General features: G+C 36.9%; 5 protein-coding genes across 10 annotated transcripts in view; 4 read left to right on the top strand and 1 right to left on the bottom strand.

Moving 5' to 3' along the window:
• The first annotated feature begins 493 nt into the window (after positions 1 to 493).
• Positions 494 to 5846, top strand: LOC119084938 (heterogeneous nuclear ribonucleoprotein A3 homolog 2-like). 6 transcript variants are annotated; one of them, XM_037195082.1, is made up of 10 exons: positions 494 to 597; positions 718 to 1044; positions 1126 to 1333; positions 1394 to 1447; positions 2722 to 2772; positions 2935 to 3144; positions 3616 to 3696; positions 3793 to 3896; positions 4012 to 4207; positions 5754 to 5846. In XM_037195082.1, exons 1-9 carry the CDS (start codon positions 583 to 585, stop codon positions 4036 to 4038), a joined length of 1077 nt encoding a protein of 358 aa, XP_037050977.1. In that variant the 5' UTR covers positions 494 to 582; the 3' UTR covers positions 4039 to 4207; positions 5754 to 5846. The 6 variants fall into 6 exon arrangements, with proteins under 6 accessions (XP_037050977.1, XP_037050974.1, XP_037050972.1 ...); XM_037195079.1 differs by having other exon boundaries at positions 1126 to 1447; positions 3616 to 3697; positions 3806 to 3896; XM_037195077.1 differs by having other exon boundaries at positions 1126 to 1447.
• Positions 4214 to 5362, top strand: LOC119084943. The gene is made up of 2 exons (XM_037195089.1): positions 4214 to 4482; positions 4525 to 5362. Exons 1-2 carry the CDS (start codon positions 4419 to 4421, stop codon positions 5295 to 5297), a joined length of 837 nt encoding a protein of 278 aa, XP_037050984.1. The 5' UTR covers positions 4214 to 4418; the 3' UTR covers positions 5298 to 5362.
• Positions 5847 to 6298: 452 nt separating the features above from the next.
• On the bottom strand, positions 6299 to 7506 carry LOC119084941. Its single transcript, XM_037195087.1, has 2 exons — positions 7248 to 7506; positions 6299 to 7189 (listed from the first exon to the last, which is right to left on the bottom strand). Exons 1-2 carry the CDS (start codon positions 7356 to 7358, stop codon positions 6386 to 6388), a joined length of 915 nt encoding a protein of 304 aa, XP_037050982.1. The 5' UTR covers positions 7359 to 7506; the 3' UTR covers positions 6299 to 6385.
• A 4181-nt stretch (positions 7507 to 11687) lies between these two features.
• LOC119084947 lies at positions 11688 to 14587 on the top strand. Its single transcript, XM_037195094.1, has 3 exons — positions 11688 to 11820; positions 12078 to 12383; positions 14394 to 14587. The coding sequence occupies exons 1-3, from the start codon at positions 11767 to 11769 to the stop codon at positions 14514 to 14516; spliced, it is 483 nt and encodes a 160-aa protein (XP_037050989.1). The 5' UTR covers positions 11688 to 11766; the 3' UTR covers positions 14517 to 14587.
• Positions 14588 to 16090: 1503 nt separating this feature from the next.
• Positions 16091 to 20384, top strand: part of LOC119084935 (ras-related protein RSR1) — a 147108-nt gene continuing 142814 nt past the window's right edge. Inside the window, exon 1 of the mRNA XM_037195074.1 lies at positions 16091 to 16264. The gene's annotated coding sequence lies outside the window, so the exon portion shown is untranslated. The remainder of the gene's footprint in view (positions 16265 to 20384) is intronic.

Below are 20384 nucleotides of genomic sequence, written 5' to 3' on the forward strand. Positions count from 1 at the left end.
TTAATGGTTTTACTTTTAAAAAAAAAAAAAAAGATTTTGTTTCAGTGAAATCATCAAAAAATGACTATTTTCTGCCTAAATGTAGGCTACAAATTTGCAAACGGTTCATTGCTCTTAAGGTAGCGAGACATACAAGCATTTTGAAAAAGAGATCGTCCTAGGAACTATTCCAAAAATGATTTATGAAAAGAAAATTGTCGGGAAAAATCCCGTCTTACCGTAGAAAAAGGTGCATGGAAAGTTCATTATCGTTTTAATTACATTTTATGTGTAAAATGCATTTTCTGCATGACAATTTCATTTGTGTGGCGACAAAAGAATAAAAAAAAAATGCGAACCCATCAATTTGCATCAGCAGCATAAACATAATTTATAATACGAAAAAGTGTACGCTCCATATTGGAATTAAAACAAAAATTAAATAGCAAATTCTGCAGAAATTGCATTGGAAACGTGTGAATGCCAATGTTATGTGGTTGTTTAAAAAATAATTTTCGATTTAGTATTAATTGAGTGTCCACACCGATTGGAGGTGCACACAAAAAATAAATTTGTTTATTTCTGAAAATTTAATTTCTGTAAATGGCTCTAACGATGGTGAGTAATATCCTTTGTTGTATGACTGATATACGTTTGATCAGTTGTTCAATTTAGTGATCAAATATTTGATTTAAAATTCATTTTTTTACTTAAAAATTTTCACACAAAAATCTTCAGATGCGAAAGGAAACGTTGGCCCTCATTCTACTCCAGTGCTTATTGTGTTCGGCTCAAAATGGACCACCACCAATGGGACCCGGAGGACCGATGATGGGACCAATGGGACTAATGCCTATGAATATCGATCAAATCGTTGGCGCTCCACCAGATTTACCAGATTCTGATGAACACGAAAAACATTATCAGGGCTATTATCTGATTGGTGCAGAAGAACAAAATCTGGGCGCACCGCCACCACCCAATACTGACAATGAACAACAATACCAAGGATATCAATATGGCGCCGAGCAAATGGTTGGAGGCCCACTGGAAGATCTATTCCGCGTAAGACATTTTTCATTTTCTATTTTCGAATTTATTCGGAGTGTTTAGACAACTGAACATTTTTGCATCAATTCCAAACAGCCAATCGAAACTTCGCTTCACAATGCGGGTGCACATTTATTCCCTCGGATGAGTGCCAATGAAGGTGCGACTGAAGACAGTTTGGATGAATTAGATGATACGCCAGCAGGTGCACGAAAGTTTTTCAAATTCGGAAAGAAAGACAAAAAGAAGGGCAAGAAGTACTACAACACCGTGAACTATTACTATTCCGATAAAGGTTATGGTGGTGGTTATGGAGGTGGTTATGGTGGCGGTTATGGTGGTGGATATGGAGGTGGATATGGAGGTGGATATGGTGGAGGATATGGAGGTGGTTATGGTGGCGGATACGGACGCAGTGGTAAGTCATATTTATAGGTCATTTTAAAAACATTTTTGACAAAATTGTTCATGTGATAATTTTCGTTACGTACAACAAGATTATGAGAGTGTAGTTCCGTCGTTTCGCGTGTTAATTTTTTTTTAAAGTGAAATCTGGTGCCTACACAGCTAGTGAAAAATCTTTAACCATTCAAAGTAAAAAAAATAAGAGAAAAATTACTGAATCATACTGCGCGTGATTCAAATACAGACTTTACTGTCTCCAATTCTAACTGAGGTTTCGAATTTCTAAAATTCTGATGAAAATTCTTTGTAAAAATCCTGAACGTGACGTTTGGTAAAGGTAAATTTACACAAACCACTCAAGGTAATAAAAGTCCGCAAAAATTCACGGTGAAACACTTTTCCATGAATGTGCTATCATAGTCACCACATTCTATCAATTCTATAAAAATCGTTAGCACCAAACGAAATACGACGCAGCACTTAAACTCATCCCAAACTTGGATTTCGTATTTTTTGTGTGATCTGCTGAAGATTTCCATTGCATTCAGCGTTTTGTGAATAGTTAAATGCGGAAACGAAACGTGTAGCATTAGTGAATTATAAGAAAAATGAAATTTCAGTAATTTAACTTAGTTTCGAATAGGTTTGCGATGTTTTTTTTTAAAGAGCTGCAATTCTCCTTTATATCCGTTTTGACTGCAATTTATACCGAGAATGACGTTGCAAAATTTCAATCTATTCAACGACCTATTTTACTTCAAATTTGCGCAATGTGAAGCGATAAATGTTCCTCAAAGAAAGCTCAGCTTTCCTATTACTCAACATATCATACACTTAGGAGACATCGATGCTTTTAGCTAAAATTGTAGCCTACATTTGTGCGTTTCGTATTTTATTTTCGGTGATGACCTTTGATCAGAATCCTTTTTGAAAAATGTACGACCGCAATAACGACCACGAACGTGCTGTCTTTCAATAAAAATAGATTTGATTGTTACAGCCTGAACAATCCTGAGAAACGTCGGCAGGCTAACAAAATTTTCATGAACTGTTGACTTTTCCCAGGACTGATCAAGCTGCTACAAATCTATTTTTTATTGAAAGCCAGCACATTCGTGGTCGTTATTGCGGTCATACATTTTTGAAAGTGAATTCTGGTGGAAAGATATCATCAAAAATGAAATACAAGACGAGCAAATGTCGGCTACAATTTTAGCAAAGAACCGATGCCTCTTAATCTTGGAAGCAAAAGAACTTCAAATAATTAGGAATTTCTTTTGAAATTAGGCTATGGCGGCGGTAACTACGGCGGTGGATATAGCAACAGAGGATATGGAGGTAGCACTTAGAACTCTTGAAATATTATGCTTTCGCTAGTTCGTCCTAAGTTTTTAACAATTTTGAATTCGCTTTTGTGTTCTATTTTATAATTATGATGTGTTCAGTTTAAGTTTACGGTAGTGTCAGTGATCCCATTAACTGTTGTTTTTCCTAAATTAGCAGGAAGCTATTCAGGCGGACAAGGAGGTTATGGAGGATATAGTGGAGGCTACGGAAGCAATGACGGAGGTTATGGCGGTTATGGACACAGTCACGGAGGTTACGGCCATAGTCACGGAGGTTACGGACACAGTCACGGAGGACACGGTCATGGCGGTTATGGACACAGTCATGGTGGTCATGGAGGATATGGCGGCGGCTACGGAAAAGGTAATCTAGCATATGAGCTTTTCTGCTAGGAAAGAAGTCGGCTCCTTTTCAGGTTGCCGATTCTCTTCATCTTATTTTCACAAACATAGTTTTGCAAAACTTAAAAGGCAAGTACACAGTTCCTGCAGAACAGTTCCTGCAGAATGGTTGGAAAATGACTGAAAAATAGCTTATGGTCCACTGGCTGAAAAATGTGTGGAATTACTGTCCACAGAGTTATCAGTTTATATTCTAATGGCTGTACAAATACTGCGCTATTCGTAACTTTGGTGAATTCCACACATTTTTCAAATATTTTTCAGCCAGTGGATCGTAAGCTATTTTCCAGTCATTTTTTAACCATTTTTCACAAACTGTGTACTCATCGCCTTTAAAGCTTAAAGCTTAAAGCTATAAATTTGCGCGGTATTTTCGGAAAGTTGAAATTTCACTGACTTTGACTGTAACACACATTTCATTCGATTTTGTTAGGAGGCGGCTATGGTAGCAGTTATGGAGGTGGATATGGAAAAGGAGGCTACGGCGGAGGCTATGGAGGAGGATATGGAAAAGGTAAGAATAATCCATTTTTCGCTGAGTCTTTCTATGCGAAATCATCGGTGAAGTGATGGCAGGATCGTTAAACAATCAAAAACCTTTTAATCTCAGGTGGTGGAGGTTATGGCGGTGGTTATGGTGGTGGTTATGGTGGCGGTTACCGTTCAGCCGAGACAGCCGAAAGCCAACAACAGCCTCAATCCATTCCACAACAGGTATGTACCGATATCATTTGTCAGTCGACCATTCACGGAACCGTAACATAAATCATCTCATTTTGCATCTAGACAACTAACAAATTAGACTAATAACTAAATTCTCAATTATCAGGAGCCGAATTTCAGACAATACGCGTAATTACCGAGGGAAAACTGTTGCAGAAGCGCTCAAATGGCACCGCTGAGGGATACGTTCGATATGTTGTTAATGGCAAAAGTGCTGCGAAACCGTTTGGTTACTGCGAATGTCGATACGATAGTCCAGCACCATCGAGTGCAGCAAACCGAGAAGAGGATTCGCCCGCAAGGTATAACCGTAATTTAAGCAGTCACAGACGACCGAAACGACAGTTGAGCAAAAATTTATTTATTCCGAATTTGGATGATCAATTCGACATTTTCCAATCATTCGGCGATGTAGACAATGAAAAAGAGTTTAGTCCAGCAGATGGTGATGAAGTAACCAGAACTTCACCTAATAGTCGTCTCACTTCTAACATTCCGCTTGATTTTGAACCGATGTTCTTAGACCGAGATTCCCAATCTATACCCAAAGAATCGACGCATATTCCAAGTGTAAAACGATTCCATTCAACGCCACATCATGATGGCACAAGACATCCACTTCCATCCCGTCAATACAGAATCGATCCACTTCGGAAATCTAAGCCAGTAAGGTACAGTGAATTAGATGGACCTAAAACGCATGATGATGATGAAGGAATGTCTGATTTCCCTCACCGTGAAAGACCGAACAAATTCATTCCCATCACTAACCATCAACGTGGCCGCGGCCACAATCATCCAGTTGACCGTCATCATCATCCAAGTGGTTCGTTACCCCATTTTCATCATCGCGAACACATTGACAAATGTACTGTTCGTCCAATCCAAACGCCCAATCCATCCCCGAAAGACTGTAAACAAACTGACATCTCGAAGCTCTTGTCCCGAATACAAGCCGATTACTTTGCCTGTTGTGACGATTGTCGCCGGAAGATGGTCAGAAAATATGCAACTGATGGATGTAGTGTGTGTTCAAAGTCTCCAGATCCAATAGTTATGCCGGACGTTCCATGCGAGAAGGAAATTTTATCACCAAAATGCGCCTGCGATCACAATAAGAATATTCTCGAAAATCTAAAGAAAATCTCTGAAAAACTGTGTGAACTATCTGCGGCTCGGTCAGCAAAAATTCGAAGGGAAAAAGAAAAGAAAAACGGAAGCGATGTGAAGAAGGACTTGCTGCAGCAATTGAATAAAATTTATGAAAAGTTGAGCAGCCTCAAAAGTACGGATGAAATTGAAAATTCTTGTCCGAAACAGGGGAGTGATTGTGCGTGTAGCAAATGTACCGAAGGATCTAATAAACCGTCCGTTAATAAGATGAAAAATTAGGTCGGTTAGGTCCAGTCAAAAATTTCGTTTAATTTGTTTTTGTTGTGAATTTGGAAATAAAATTGTAATTTGAATGAAGTGTATGGCTTTCTGAGATCAGATTCATTCCATCATTCAATCGATAAATCATTGAGTCATTCATTCATTCACTTATTCAATCACTCATTCACTCATTCATTCATTCACTCATTCATTCATTCACTCATTCATTCACTCATTCATTCATTCACTCATTCATTCATTCACTCATTCATTCATTCACTCATTCATTCATTCAATCATTCATTCATTCACTCATTCATTCATTCACTCATTCATTCATTCACTCATTCATTCATTCATTCATTCATTCATTCACTCATTCATTCATTCACTCATTCATTCATTCATTCAATCATTCATTCATTTATTAAATCAATCATTCATTTAATCACCCATTCATTCATCTTCCCACAGTGACTTAGTATCATCAACACATAACATCAACGCACCATCAACCTCTGCATCATCAAGCGCAGAATCATTTCCACAATCATACCCACAAGCAGATTCACCGACAACCCGAACCGACACAGTTAAAGTACTGATAACTCCGTACGTTGGCATATGGGATCGGCACGGTATTATTGGAAATTGGTTTCAGCCGTTGGAGCATTTAATGTATTTACCACCAGTCGAACTACCACCTCTTCCCCAGTACTCATATTTCTGACGCAATGCTACAGTTTTCCTTCCAAATCATTTGGCAAAAAAATAAATTTGAATTTAGAAAAATTAAATTAAATTGTTTTTGCTTCAGTTATGAAGGTGTACGAGGAGAAGGAGATGTAAGAGTTTCTCGATCGGAAAGTTGATGTTTTACACTCTCATTCCCATCATCTTAATAGAAAAGAGGCGTGGTTTAGCTAAACGGAGGTAAAACGGATTGGGTTTTTTTGTAAGTGGAAATCAAGCCTTTGGGCTTAAAATAGTAAAAAGTGACGCAAGTCCATGTGAATACTTCTGGATACAAATTGAACTTGATGTTTAATCTGGGAAACGTTTTACTTGGTAGATAAACCATTCTTTTCAGCAAATTTAATATTATTTTAATGAATGTGGAACGGGTACCGCCCATTCCAAATACTGACTTTATCAAATCCATACTCATCGATGGACTTGCCCTCGACAATCAAGATATCGAACATGTAGATCTGAACATGCATCTTGTTCTGCAGTCTTCTCTCTTCGAAGACGTCAGCAAATTCTTCTTCGAAATATGTTCGGTCCATGGAATTCGTTATTGGTCGGAAGTCATACCGGATCTCTTTGACGTCATTCAAATGAGTCAACACGTCCAACATAACGTGTAAGTTTCGATTGTAGCCGATACGGAACACTTCCACACTCTTAATTCGATTGAACACATACGCGCCTTCGTTTCCATTCGTATCGTAGTCGAGAAGCTTTAATGTTGGCAAGTTTCTGAATCGAACACTCTCAGATGCTGAGAAGTAGACTTCAGACAGAATGGGAGCATTGAACACGACCTTCTGCTCGACGTCATAGCAGCGCAGAATTTTGAGTTTCGGTAAATTGAGAAATGTAATCCCTCGTTGAGAGTGCCAGAAGGATTCAAGCTCAAGATGTTCAAGATGCACGAACTTGTTCAAATGTACCAACTCGAAGTTGTTGCACAGGGTTCCACAAATTGACAGTCTTCCCAGAAATTTCGTGTTCGATACAAGCGAACTTAACGGAAAGAGCTTGTCCAAAATCATCATATTTTCGTCGATCAATTCCTTGGTGCACCATTCATTTCTCCTGAAGATGTAGCACGTATCGCTTCGTCTCTTGAAAATTAATTCCTTGATTTTGAATCCAATGCCAATGGATAACCACTGTTTGCAAACCTGTCAGCGAATCTTACAGTGAATCGAGTTTATTATTCAGTCAGTCTTCAATACCTACCATCATACAACGACCAATATCGTAAATGCTGAGATGACCGAAAATGTTATCGAGCATCTCGTTCGGTAGATTGTAAATGGTTGTTGTAAATGCCACGCGCGACACGTCCATTTTTCACATTCGATAATCTTGGTTGATTTGTTGGTCGAAAAAATTCGGGAATAAGAAAGCTTTGAGAATTACTCTGCTACTTGCACGACTTCACTATGATTTATGGAATTTTACTTAGTTGAAGTGAACTAATGAGGCTACACTTCCTTGCGACTTCATCTGACTGAAACATCAAACGCAACAACCCACATAAGCAGCTCACTGGTATTAGGGTGACCTTAATACAGCTGATTTTTTTATGGACATATTTCTCAAGGCTAAAGACTGTTGGGGCTCCCCCAAGGTTTACGACCTTGATATTTCTGACTTCTGTAGACAAAAATAGTATATTTTGTTACGAGGATGAAAAGTTGCATTTTTCGGTAAGCTTGTCCTTACGTCCTTCTGCAACAAGCTTACGACGTGTACCGAAAAATTCCACATTCAACACGAGTCACAAACGACCTTTTTCGTGACAAAATGTACTATTTCTTGTACAAAAAAATATTTTGTGTACACTATCATCAATACACACTCTCTAGAAAACAAACTTCGTTTTGACGCTGTCAAAATACCACCTTATTCCGTTGTTGACTAATTTATAATTTGACCACCTGAATAAATGTAGTTAGGTTGCTAGAGAGGGTACAAAATCAAAATTTATTGTGTTCAAAATATTGTTTTTTGTGAACAAAAAAAAAATTATTTCTGACAGTTATACTTGTATGGAAATCCCAAGGTAAATATAGCATAGAGGTAGTCCCATATATATAACCGAATCAGGTGTGCGGTGGGTGTCACGAAAGTTCGATACTGACGCCATCTCTTGCATTTGTTAAAAACAAAAAATGGAATAGAAAGTCGAGCCATCTGTTGTGAGATAGCGAAAATATTTTGTGAAAACACAAGGAACTCATAGTCACCCAATCTAAAAAAAATATATATCATCGGCATCGAACTTATGTGCTAGGCCTCGCGTCTGAATGGCATCACACTACCACACTACATCTAATTTGGAAAATCCAACATAACATCGAAAAAACGATTGGATTTTCGGACAGACCTGACTGTCAGAAATATCTCTATAAAAAATTCAGCATACAAATGCTTAAACTTATCGAGTTATTTTATCTCTGTTTCTAACTCTGTTAAGTCTATCTTGATAGTTCTGAAGCGTAGAATTAAGTAAAAACTCGACTCGTCCTATTATTTATCTTTGTTCCGTATGGTCCTACGTCCTATAGAGTAGATCAAAGTATTATATATGAACACTGAAGTTAACGCAAAAGCAGTTGTCGTAATAATGTTGTTGGAACTGCGTGTTGTCGGCAAAAAAATTCTTTTTTATGCCAAATACTGCGAAAGTTTGTATTTTCGGTCCTCCAATGGTGACCGAAAGTAAAAAAATTCAGGCCTTGGGCCAAAAGTAAATGTCACTGTCATATTTTACTTTCGGTCCTCATATGTCTCGAAAACACATGTTCACTTGATTGAAAGTACGCATTGAGTGTAGTGTTGTGTTGACGATAGCCAAATGTTTTGTGAGCAAGTGAATGTATGTTTACAGTAATTTCATTTGTTAAATTGTTTTTATTTTTGTACCAGGGGGCTGCCGCCCCCTGGAATTAATGTTAGTATAAATAATAATATAATTATAATAATAAATCCTACAATATCTTCCGCGCTTTTCGGCATTTTGGTGTTTCTACAGCAAATTTTGTTGATAACTCAACAGTTTAATTAAAATTATGTTTTGTTTCGGACCGAAAATACAAATCTTCCGCAGTATTTGGCATAAAAAATAGTATGCATCACTCGGGGCAAAAGTAAAAAAATTCAAATCATGTGATTGCCGCCCTTGCCTGCGGCGCGGGCTGCAAACTTCACACGTTTGATTTTTTTTTACTTTCGCTCCTTGTTATGCAAAATACTATTTCATACCGAGGACCCGAAAAGTACGACTTCGTCGCAGTTTTTCTCCATCGGATATGAAAAATATTATTCGTACCACGGACTAAAAGTCTTTTTTAGCGTATTCGATTCCAGAGCCGAAGGCGAGGTCTGGAAAAAGGTTTTGTACATCATAAACTTGTTATTGTTTAGGCAATGGTATGAGAAGAATCTCAGGGATTTTAGTGATTCTTTTTTTGTTGCGTAAGGAATAGATGGGGGTATAAGGTAAAGTACAAAGAAGTTCGATACCCCTAACCTCACGGCGCCGGCACTGACTCAAGGTCAAAAAATATTTCATAAATTGTCAGTCAGATTTTTAGACCCGTACGAAGTACTGGGGTCTTATGCGTTTACGCATACGTCCGTAACACGTCGAATTGGACTCCCTGAGTAAGGGGAAACCTATTGTGGTTGTCTAGAGATGCCAAATCAGTGAAAAAAAAATGTCCGTCTGTCCGTCTGTCCGTCTGTCCGTCTGCACGATAACTTGAGTAAAACGCATCCGATTTTGAAAATTCTTTTTTTTCCCATTGGTAATGTCAAAAGACAGGCTAAGTTCGAAGATGAGTGATTTTGGATCGACCCCTCCCGAGCTGTGGCCCAATAAGTGCTTTACGGTTTTTCGAAGATATCTCCGGACATTCAAACGTTACACTTGTAACTGATACGCAAATAAAAGGTATTTACAATACCGATCGACAAAAAAAAAGTTTATGGAAATCGGATGACCGACTCGTGAGTTAGACCCCTTGGTGTGAAACAGGCACAGGGCGGCAAGCAGTTTTTGCTTGTAGGTCGGCCACATTTGAACATATTTCCTGTTTTAGCTTTATTAGATAGGTATTGACCGTACCAATCAGGGTTTTGAAATTATGTTCTCCGGAGCGTGAGCTAGGTCTCTTGGAGTGAGCTCTTATCTGGCTACTCGGCCGTACAGTGAACGTGGAGTATTTTGTCAATATCTCGAGTAAATTTTGACCGACTTTCATGAATTTTTTTTGTTTGAAAGGTATTAACGAATGTGAATCGTCGGTACTATTTCAGGTCTCCTAACAAAATGACTGCCGGTGGCCATATTGGATTTTAATAAAAGTGATATATATTGGGAAAAATGGTACTTAGGGTGTTTCTATTAACATGCAAATAATTTGTTATGTGTGTGGGGTGTTTCAGGCATCCCATATATATATATATATATCTATATACAGCTATATTGAGCTATATACAGGCATATAGAGCTATATAATAGCATATTCATCTGTGAAATGTTTATTTATAGTGAAATATAGGTAAATATAGCGGTATATAGCTGTTTAAATAGGAATTTATGAAAGTTGACTTCGTACGGGGCTGTCTATATTGCCTCCGGCAATTTATTTGTATATGCTAACAAGGCAAAGAAAGATAATGTAAGTGATTTTAAAGGGCGAATAGCTTTTCAGTAGAGAATGAAGTAAAAGAAATGAAGAGTTTCACAGTAAAGGCTTTTGATACGAATAGGTGTTTCGTACGGGTCGGCGTTAGCTATGTTTTTTTGTTGCGTAAGGAATAGATGAGGGTATAAGATAAAGTACAAAGAAGTTCGATACCCCTAACCTCACGGAGCCCCGACACTGACCCAAGGTCAAAAAATATTTCGAAAATTGTCAGTCAGATATTTAAGCAGGTCATAGTGTCAATCGAAAGGTAATTCCAGTGGCTTTCAAATGAGCCTTATTTTGCTTCCAAATAAATCGTCTGTTCAGTGGCGAAATAATTCAACTTTGAGTTCACAAATAAATATTTTTCAACGTGCGACACAGCTCACTTTTACAGTAGAGTGTACTGCCAAAAATAAAAAGACAACCAGAGAAAAGTTGTTCCACAAAACTGATAGGGGAGACTAACGATTCTATAGAGCCATCGATCATTCGGATCAGATGTGGCTTGAATCTCAGTTGTTCGATACCTTGGCAAATTCATTTTTAACATCCGAAAATTATTCCTCAAATCCAGTTGCAGTGAAAAATATGGTCAAATTTGATGTCATTTGAAAGCTATGAAAATTACCTTTCTAACAAGTCTAATGTCGCCTTCGGCTCTTTCCGCAAATCTCACACTTGCCAAAACAAGCATTTACACACAGTGACGTAACACATTTTACTAGTGGGTCACAGTCACAAAAAGTGAGGTAAAGTGCACTTTACCGCCCTCTAGCCATGTTAAATACTATGAGCGATGCCCTATCTATTACTTCGCCTTTAAATTATCACTGCAACAAATACTGTCACAGACGACAGAAATTGTATGTTCAATGTTATAGGTATTGTTTACCCAAAACCAAAAACGAGATCACTTCAACTGAAGAATCCTGTTTGCATGAAATCGAGTTTTTGTAAAAACTGGAATTTTATTTTAAATTAATCAAAAACGGTCTGATGAGTGACCATTTAATTAGTTGCAATAATTCAGCTGTTGTGATAGCCTCAGTGTTAATATGGCGTCCATTGTTCAACTATTTATCGCTATCTTTGTATTTACTCTCATGCAACAAGTAAGCGATTTTTTTTTTGAGAATAATGTAACGGATCAATACTCTCTCTAGCATCCAAACTCTCTCAAAAAATCGACTTAGGGGGGAAAATAAGTTTGAGAAACGCTGATTTTTAATATGGCTTAAACACAACAACAACAACACGAGCGAACAAAGTAGCAGTGATTCATAAACGTATCTACCACCTTAATAATTGTAGTTTGGTTGCTAGGGAGGGTATTGAACGGATTCAAATCGTTCGTACCCTTTTGCAGACGCAAGTCTATGCCACGTACGTGAGTTCAGACCGCTGTGTCGATGACATAGTGAGACGAGTCAAAGAAAATCATAAGGAATTGGCGACGGACTTCTGCTTGTCAAATGAAGTTGCCAATAATTCACTACGGGATATTTGCACCTATTATGTTCAGGATAGTATTCATAAAGTTTTGCATGCTGTAAACGGAGTGGCTTGTTTGACTGAAGTGGAAATACCCACCACTAGCGAATTAGAACGCGGCATCTACGTCGCTTACGTTACAATTCTAAGACAGTTATCAATTTACGACGCAACGGCCATGGTAAGTATACGCATTGAATCCTAATTCCCTTGACTGAAAGTCATGGGTCTTACGGATGATAAACACCCTAAAATGTTTGTCACACAATGATCACTACTATGATTGAAAATGCATGAATGTATGACCAAAAACCTTAAATACAGAAAATGTTTGTCACACTTTGATGATTCGTTGATAACACGATAACTTGAGTAATTTTCAACGGATTTTCAAAAACTTTTTTTTTAATCGACGGGGAATTAAATTAATGAGGCTAAGTTCGAAGATGGGCTATTACGGTCGGGTGTTCTTAAAGATATTCCCAAAAGAATTTTTGTCTCGTCCCTTGATAACACGACAACTCGAGTAGTTTTCGACGGATTTCCAAAAACTGTCGGGGAATTAAATTCCTCAGGTTAAGTTCGAAGATGGACTTTAACAGACGGGTGATCTTAGAGATATTCTCAAGAGAATTTTTGTCTGGTCGCTTGATTCCACGATAACTCGAGTAGTTTTCGACGGATTTCCAAAAACTTTTTTTTAATCGACGGGGAATTAAATTGCTGAGGCTAAGTTTGAAGATGGGTCGTAACGGGCTGGTGATCTTAGAGATATTCCCAAAAGAATTTTTGTCTCGTTCCGAGATAACACGATAGCTTGACGTAATCCTCAACGGATTTCAAAAACTTTTTTTATTTGACGGGGAATTCCCGATGATAAGTTCAAAGTTGGGCTATGACGGTCGGGGGATCTCAGAGATATTCCTAAAAGAATTTTTGTATCGTCCCGTGATATTATCGTGTTATTAGTTGAGTAATTCTTAATGGTCCACAAAAGACAATTATCCCACTAAGAAAGACATTTTTGGGTTAAGCTCGTTAATGGAATATACTGGAGTAATATTCTAGGATTCATTCCAAAATTTTGTGTGTGTAATATCTTTATTCGATGATAAGAAAAAAATTTTCATCTCATTTTCATTTTTATTCAATATGTAAGCAAGAAATTCGCCTCTTTCCAGGGTCTGTATCTCGTGCTGCCTTTTTCATGGTATCTTTTCATCAGAATCCTTTTTTCAAAACACACGACCGCAATAACGACCACGAATGTATTAGCTTTCAACAGAAAGTAGATTTGGTTGTAGTCACTTGACCAGTTCTGAAAAAAGTGACCAGTGTACCGAAATTTTCATAAACTGCTCAGTCAAACTGCTACAACCAAATCTATTTTATGTTGAAAGCTAACACATTCGTGGTCGTTATTGCGGTCGTACATACTTGAAAAATGATAATTTTGGTGGATATATATCACCAAAAGACAGTATTTAAAAATCACCCAAATGTATACTTTTCAGCAAATCATCGATGCCTCTTAAGTACTGAAAATACGTATGAGCCAGTATATGATCAAGTGCTGGAATTTCTCATATACGTGTTTTGTATCGAAAGTAGGGTACGCATACCCTGGTATACGTTTATATACTTTTAGAGTGATTTTTTTTGCTCGGATTACAAAAATCTTCTTGAGAAAAGTAGTCAGTCAGTCAAGGGATCTGACCCATCCAAAAGATGGGGCCTAGTGGTTGGGAACAATTCCAACAAGTCTTCTAAATGAAAATGGTCATTCGATAGTCGATGACAAAGTTCAATTGTGTTTTATTTCCGTTATCACTTTCAATCCGTTATCACTATTATGTCTCGATTCAAAAATGTTTCCGCCACATTGTGGTTAAAGCGTCTTCGAAACGAAGACCTGAAACGATACCAACATCACTTCAAATTTACAGTAGGTAAATTTAAGCTACTTTTAAGTTTTCTTAATTTTGCGAACAATCGATTCACTTTTGTACATATTTCAATTTTGACATAAAATATATGGGAGAAATGTCAAAAGTTCACGAAATTGCCATACTTACGAACTTTACCATTATGGTTACCCCTAATATTTAATTAGACTAGAATTGTGTTTCAGCGGTGGTTCTACGACTTGTCGTTATAGAATATGTACATGACAGCTTATTTTGGTTTTCAGATTCCCAATTCTTTTGGTCAATTGAATGATCGTGTTGTTGGTAGCACTGAAGCATTTTTTTCGAGCACAGCGAGCAAGGTAGCCGGACTATGCCTTCACAAGAATGTAGCAGACATCGAATAACAATCAATTTTCATCTTTATCAAACCATAACACGAATTTAATTGAATTGCAAAAATAAAACGTTTCGTCGAGTCTTTTTAATAGAATTTCGGTTTTTAAGATTGAATTCGCGAAATCTTCGAACAATCGACATTCAAGTCATCTTTTCATTCTGAGAATTTCGTGTTGGACTATGGGTAATGTTTTATCTTCAAAGACGTTTAAAAAAAATCGTTTGAATTAAACTTTAGGCTGCGTCTGCAAAGAAGGAACGGCGAATCAATGTTTTTTTTTCGAATTTTCGTTGCATTTTTTGAGTGCAGCTTGTTTTTTTACGCACCTGAAAAAGCATTTATCACTTAGCATAAATAGCTAAATTTCCCATGCTCGAAGTTCACAATCATATCAACTACAAGCAGTTCGAATAATCTACAGAAGTTTCTAGTATATATACAGACTACCAGTTCAATTTGTGAAACCTTTTCATCTTTTTGTTCTGTTTGAAGACCGTTAAACGATTGAAATTACCCAACGATAATCATATGTTATCGTAACATTCTTTTCCCCAACATATCAAAAGCTTTCCAAGCAGTTTCTCTATAATCAATAGAAAACAGCAGTAACAAAACAAAACCAACGAAAGTAATTCGAAAACAAAATAGTAAAGAAAAACAGCAGAAAAAGAGAAAAAGAAAAGATAATAGAGAGCGAGAGAGCCTTTGACTGGGGCGCATGCCCTTCGCATAAAAGCATAATTTATTTAAACTTTAACAGCAGCACATCAATTCAGTTGAACACCGATTACAACCAAAAGCGGTCGACACCTGATTGAGCGGATACTTTTCTTTTTAAAAACAAACATTTCTTTTCCGTGTCTCGAGTCTTTTTACTGTTGTAGAAATGGTAGTAGCAATGTTTCCCATTTTTCGATGCGTCTAGACTTTCGATCTAAATTAAATTTCCGTGCGAAACATCATCACCTTACACTGCACTATCTATTCGTTAACAATACGTGTATAACGAGAAAAAAAATATATTTCCGTTTCGAAACGAAAAAAAAAACAGAATCGGCGGTGAAAAAACTCATGGGAAAAACCCATTGAATGATAACTCAAAGTGCAATAACCCAGTTTTTTTTCTTCTTCTTAAGTATAAAAAGAGATTTGTTTGTGTGTTAGTGTATGCCTCACGGGTGTACCACTTTACCATAAAAATTGTCGTAAAATACCATCGATGTTAGGCAATTGCCGAAGACAATTAAAAGTTACTATAACAGAAAATCGTTGTTGCCGAAAATTCAGAAATTCAGAAAATTAAAAAACGATTCGATGTTTTTGAACAACATTCTACAGGGCTGGTACAAAAATCAAAAATTGTTCTAAGTTACACCCCTGCCGAGTTGTGTGCATAACATAGAAATCGTATTTCGGGTTATATGAATGTTCAGAAATATATATTGTCCTGAAGAGACACCGCATTACGAACGAAAATCATGAGTGTATAGTATAGTAAAAAATACCAGTAGTAACGGGTGGTTTTATTGTACGAAATTACGTATATATAAGAAAACTCGTAGCCTATTGTTGTGTACAGTGAGAATCGGCACACAAAATAAAAAGGATAAAAAGAACAGAACGAAAAGGAAATTTTTTTCCTTATCCATTTTTCTGTCGACCGAAAAAGTTCCATTTATTTGTAGCCGTATTATGTAAATAAATACACAGAGTAAAAAGTGAACATGTGATTTTCATAATTTTCCAATGAGAAAGGTAAAGTAGCCAAAGAGAAATATCCTTTTTTTTGAGTTCATGCATTATAATGTCGTTTCAATGAGATTCCTTAGATGTTCTGTTGTCATTTTTCTTTTCATTTTTCGTTTATATTCATATTTCTGTGTCAAACAATGTGGAGACGTAGTAGTAGTAGTAGTAGTGGTTGTAGTAGTAGTACTTCACTTTATAAATTTTCATTCTCGGATTAATCGATCGCGCTTCTTCATGATTTATCGCCTGAGTCGTTCTACATTTTCGTTATTATGCAATTAACGGACATTATATTAACCGCATAATTTCGTCGATAATATGTTAAGAGCATAAATATCCAACGTAATCGTTAAGTCAATGTTTACCCATGGGAGGAGGGTGTAAATGAGAACGAATGAATAAATAAAAAGCACAAGGAAGTGAGAAGAGTTGAATATTCTATATCGGAATTTAAACGAATGTCTGCAACAATTTAAAAATGCCGCCGGTAAACATGACGAGACCTAGGCGACCTTTTACGGCCAATAACAAGTGCAGTCTCGACCATCGGCTTAATGAGACTTCCGAACAATGCCTCGAAGTTCGGTACCTTATTGATATCTCGCCTAAACCTTGGCTACACATGCACCAAAATTAGTCGTATTTAGGTTACGTCTTACGAGTCATTCAGTGTGAACATCGTTGCAAACACCTTGCTCACTGCAACTAGTTAAATTTTGAAATTTGAGTGTACTTTAGAACGATATAATCGCTAGAAAAATTCCATGTGCAATTGTCTGACACGGGAAACGTAACGACTTAGCCATCCCGTCTGTAAGTGCAGAGCAAAGGATATTTACAGAAGGGTTAAATTCATTGTAAGTTCATTCGATAAATTCAACTGCTTCTGTTTAGGTCTCTGAGTAATTGACTCTCGAAAATGAACAGCTCCTTCCTGTGTATTTACTATGTCGTCGTACCGTTCACGATTCAATTCTTTATAGCACTCATATCAGCTGTAAAATTCACACACGAATATCAAGAGGGAACGCCTAAGCTATTATCGTCATAATAGTCCAATCGAGCAAAAATTAAAAATGGTTTGTGATTCCCCAGAGTAGCTAGAGAATCGTGTTTGGAAACAGTTCACAGGGGGACTCGTCAGTGTCGAGAATCTTAATTGAACAAGTTTAACAGATCTGACCTTGACACAGCCGCACATCCGTTCATCTGTTCATTATCGTATCCGTTCATAATTCTTCTGCTCATTCTTGCATCCGTTCGTCTTTGCATTCAATTTTAGACGAACAACAACACTTTAACGGATTAATTTTCACATTCTCATTTGAAAAAACGAAAATTGTCTTAATTCGGTTGCAGCAGCTAAGACAAACATTTTCACGAACAAACTGACACATTTACCTCCATTTTAAACATTAATGACTACTTAACCAAGGTAAATATAGTGTGGAGGTAATGCCATTCAGACGAGCGGCCGAGCACATAAGTTCGATGCCAATGACATCTTTTTTTTAATGGTTGACTACGATTTACTTGTATTTCACAAAAATATTTTCACTATCTCACAACAGATGGCCAGTGTCTCTATTCCATTTTTTTGTTTTTAACGAAGGAAGGAAATGATGAGATATATGCAAGAATCGATTTTTTTTTTTTAGAAAAATGTCTGTTTGTGACAGTTAGTGCATAACTCTTCTCAAATGACGTTTGTATCGAACTTTCGTCCCACCACACATCTGATTAGGTTATATATGGCATTACCTACTTCCACACTATTACCTACTTCCACTACCTTGTACTTAACTAACTTCACGCCAGAAGTGTAACACACTAACTGCAATAAAATGACTCAAAATTCTCAAAATACTAAATTACAACAGGGAGACTTCGTTTAGCTTGTGTAACTTTAAGGGCATTGTAATGAGAATGATGAAACCGTCTAATTGCTCAGAATTGAATTAAACCAGACATTAAACGCATTTGTGCCGCAATGTGCATCATTTTGGATTATCTCCATATCTAAAAGCTACATTTCACTCGTAAAATCAATGTATGGCACCACAAAAGCTAAATGAACTTAAAATTGAACTGTTGAAAACTAATTAAAACGAAAAATTGTTGAAAGCTTCAAAAAGGTGATCTCGCTGTTGTTGATTAATGGATTTTAAAGTTTACACATTAACCATTTTGAGAACAAAATCCAATTATCGTTGGGCTATCTGTTTGCTTTTAAAACGTTGTGCAAAAAAACTGTATACAATGTTCATCACACGGTAATGCAGTTTGGAAAATTTCATGAAAATTGTTTAGCGGAAGTAATCAAATTAAAAAAATCAGCAACAGCAAAACAGAATTTGGCTTTGTGTCGATGCGTTTTTATTATATAAACGCGCATCAGTGACCCAAAATCCTTTCGGGACCTTGCAATTTCCGTTTTATCGGACACGTCGTTCGGGATGCAATTAATTTAGTTGTCTGTTACGTCTAATGCAATGATTATATAGGGTGGGCAGATTCCATTTGCATGGTAAAATTGGATACGTGTACGTTACAAGGTGTGAAATATCCAAATAAAAGAATCTAGATTTTCATTTGCGTCAGGTCGTAGTGACAGCTTTCAATTAGACTACTGTTTTGTGTGCAAATTTTTACCACACACTGTCGAGTTTCAGTACTCTATTTAGAGTACCGCTCATGCTTGAAGTACGTTGGCTTTTGTCATAATATTCATTGACAAATGCAGCCCTGGCGATTTTTAACTGAGACTTTAACGCTCGTACAGAAATTCTATTTCATTCAGTGACGTCAATACACTCTCTAGCAAACAAACTCTCAGCTTCCGGTGTCAAATTCACACCTTATTTCTTTGTATTATACAAACACTATTCTACATTTGACTGAATACGCTGTGATGTACATGTAAGTTTCAAAGGCTACTTGATTCTTTCACCACCTTAATCAAAGTATTCATGATGCTCAAGTTGCTAGAGAGGGTATTGGTAACGTTAATGTTTGTAGCTCAATTAATCCAGTCAAAGTTAACTGTGAGGTTATATTCTTCACGACCGATTCTGTTTGAGAAGAAATAACTTGTCCGTGAAAGTTGTCATTAAGGCAATTACTTTGGGATAAATTTATGGAGTTCAAAATTCAAACACATCCGTTTAGATTCTGACCAAAATTTTTGGAATTTCGAACTCAATAAATTTATCCAAAATTGGAAGATCCAGATGGATGTTGCTCGACTTAATGTCATGTTTATTAGTGTTTATTTTCAATCGACAAATTGGGTTCAAATATTGAAATGAAATAAAAATTTGTTTACATCGCCATTAAAGCTGCCACAATTTACTTTCAATAACTCAGCGCGTTCACTGAACGACGAAAAAATAGATTTTCTGTACGAACTCTTAGGTGTAGGCTGGCAACTCTATTAGCAAAGATCGCGATACTTCAAAAATATGTGGAAAAACGACAGCTCGTGCTCTTTGCTTTTTCATACACAATTCACGTGTTTTCAATGTCTCGTGTGTTATATGCTTAACCAACGCACTTCAAGCAAAAGTGGTACTCTAAATAGGATACCGAAACTTGACAGTGCTACATACAAAATTTTGGCACTGTAAAAAGAGTGGGGATAAAATTTCATACAAAATAGTACTCTATTTGGTAGCTGTCAATAATCGCACTTTTGCTTGAAGTGCGTCGGCTTAACACTTACTGCTGCTTACGCTGTTTTCTATTGAGACGATTGGAACAAAATTGTAAAACTAGCGGCACGTCGCAAGACTCTTCGTTACATATCCCTTCTTGGAAATGACAACGAATGTAGGAAGGTAGAAAATCAAAGTTATTTTTTAGGAAAAACTTTCTTAAAACTTTTAATAGCAAAAAAGAATGACTCGATTGGTGTTGGTAGCTCAGCAATATTTGTTTGAGTTTAGTGCGAAAAAAATAGATGAAACTTTAGAGATATGGCGTGGAGAATGATCAGCAAAATAATCAAGAAACTTTTTGCAACATACTTTCACACAAAAGAGCAACGAACGATTCAGCGAAAATTAGACATTCGAACCAGTTCATTCGACTCTGATACACAACAAACAGACTTTTTTCTAACCCCAAA

This window comes from Bradysia coprophila, unplaced genomic scaffold (assembly GCF_014529535.1).
Source record: "Bradysia coprophila strain Holo2 unplaced genomic scaffold, BU_Bcop_v1 contig_94, whole genome shotgun sequence".
In the NCBI taxonomy this organism is placed as follows: domain Eukaryota; kingdom Metazoa; phylum Arthropoda; class Insecta; order Diptera; family Sciaridae; genus Bradysia; species Bradysia coprophila.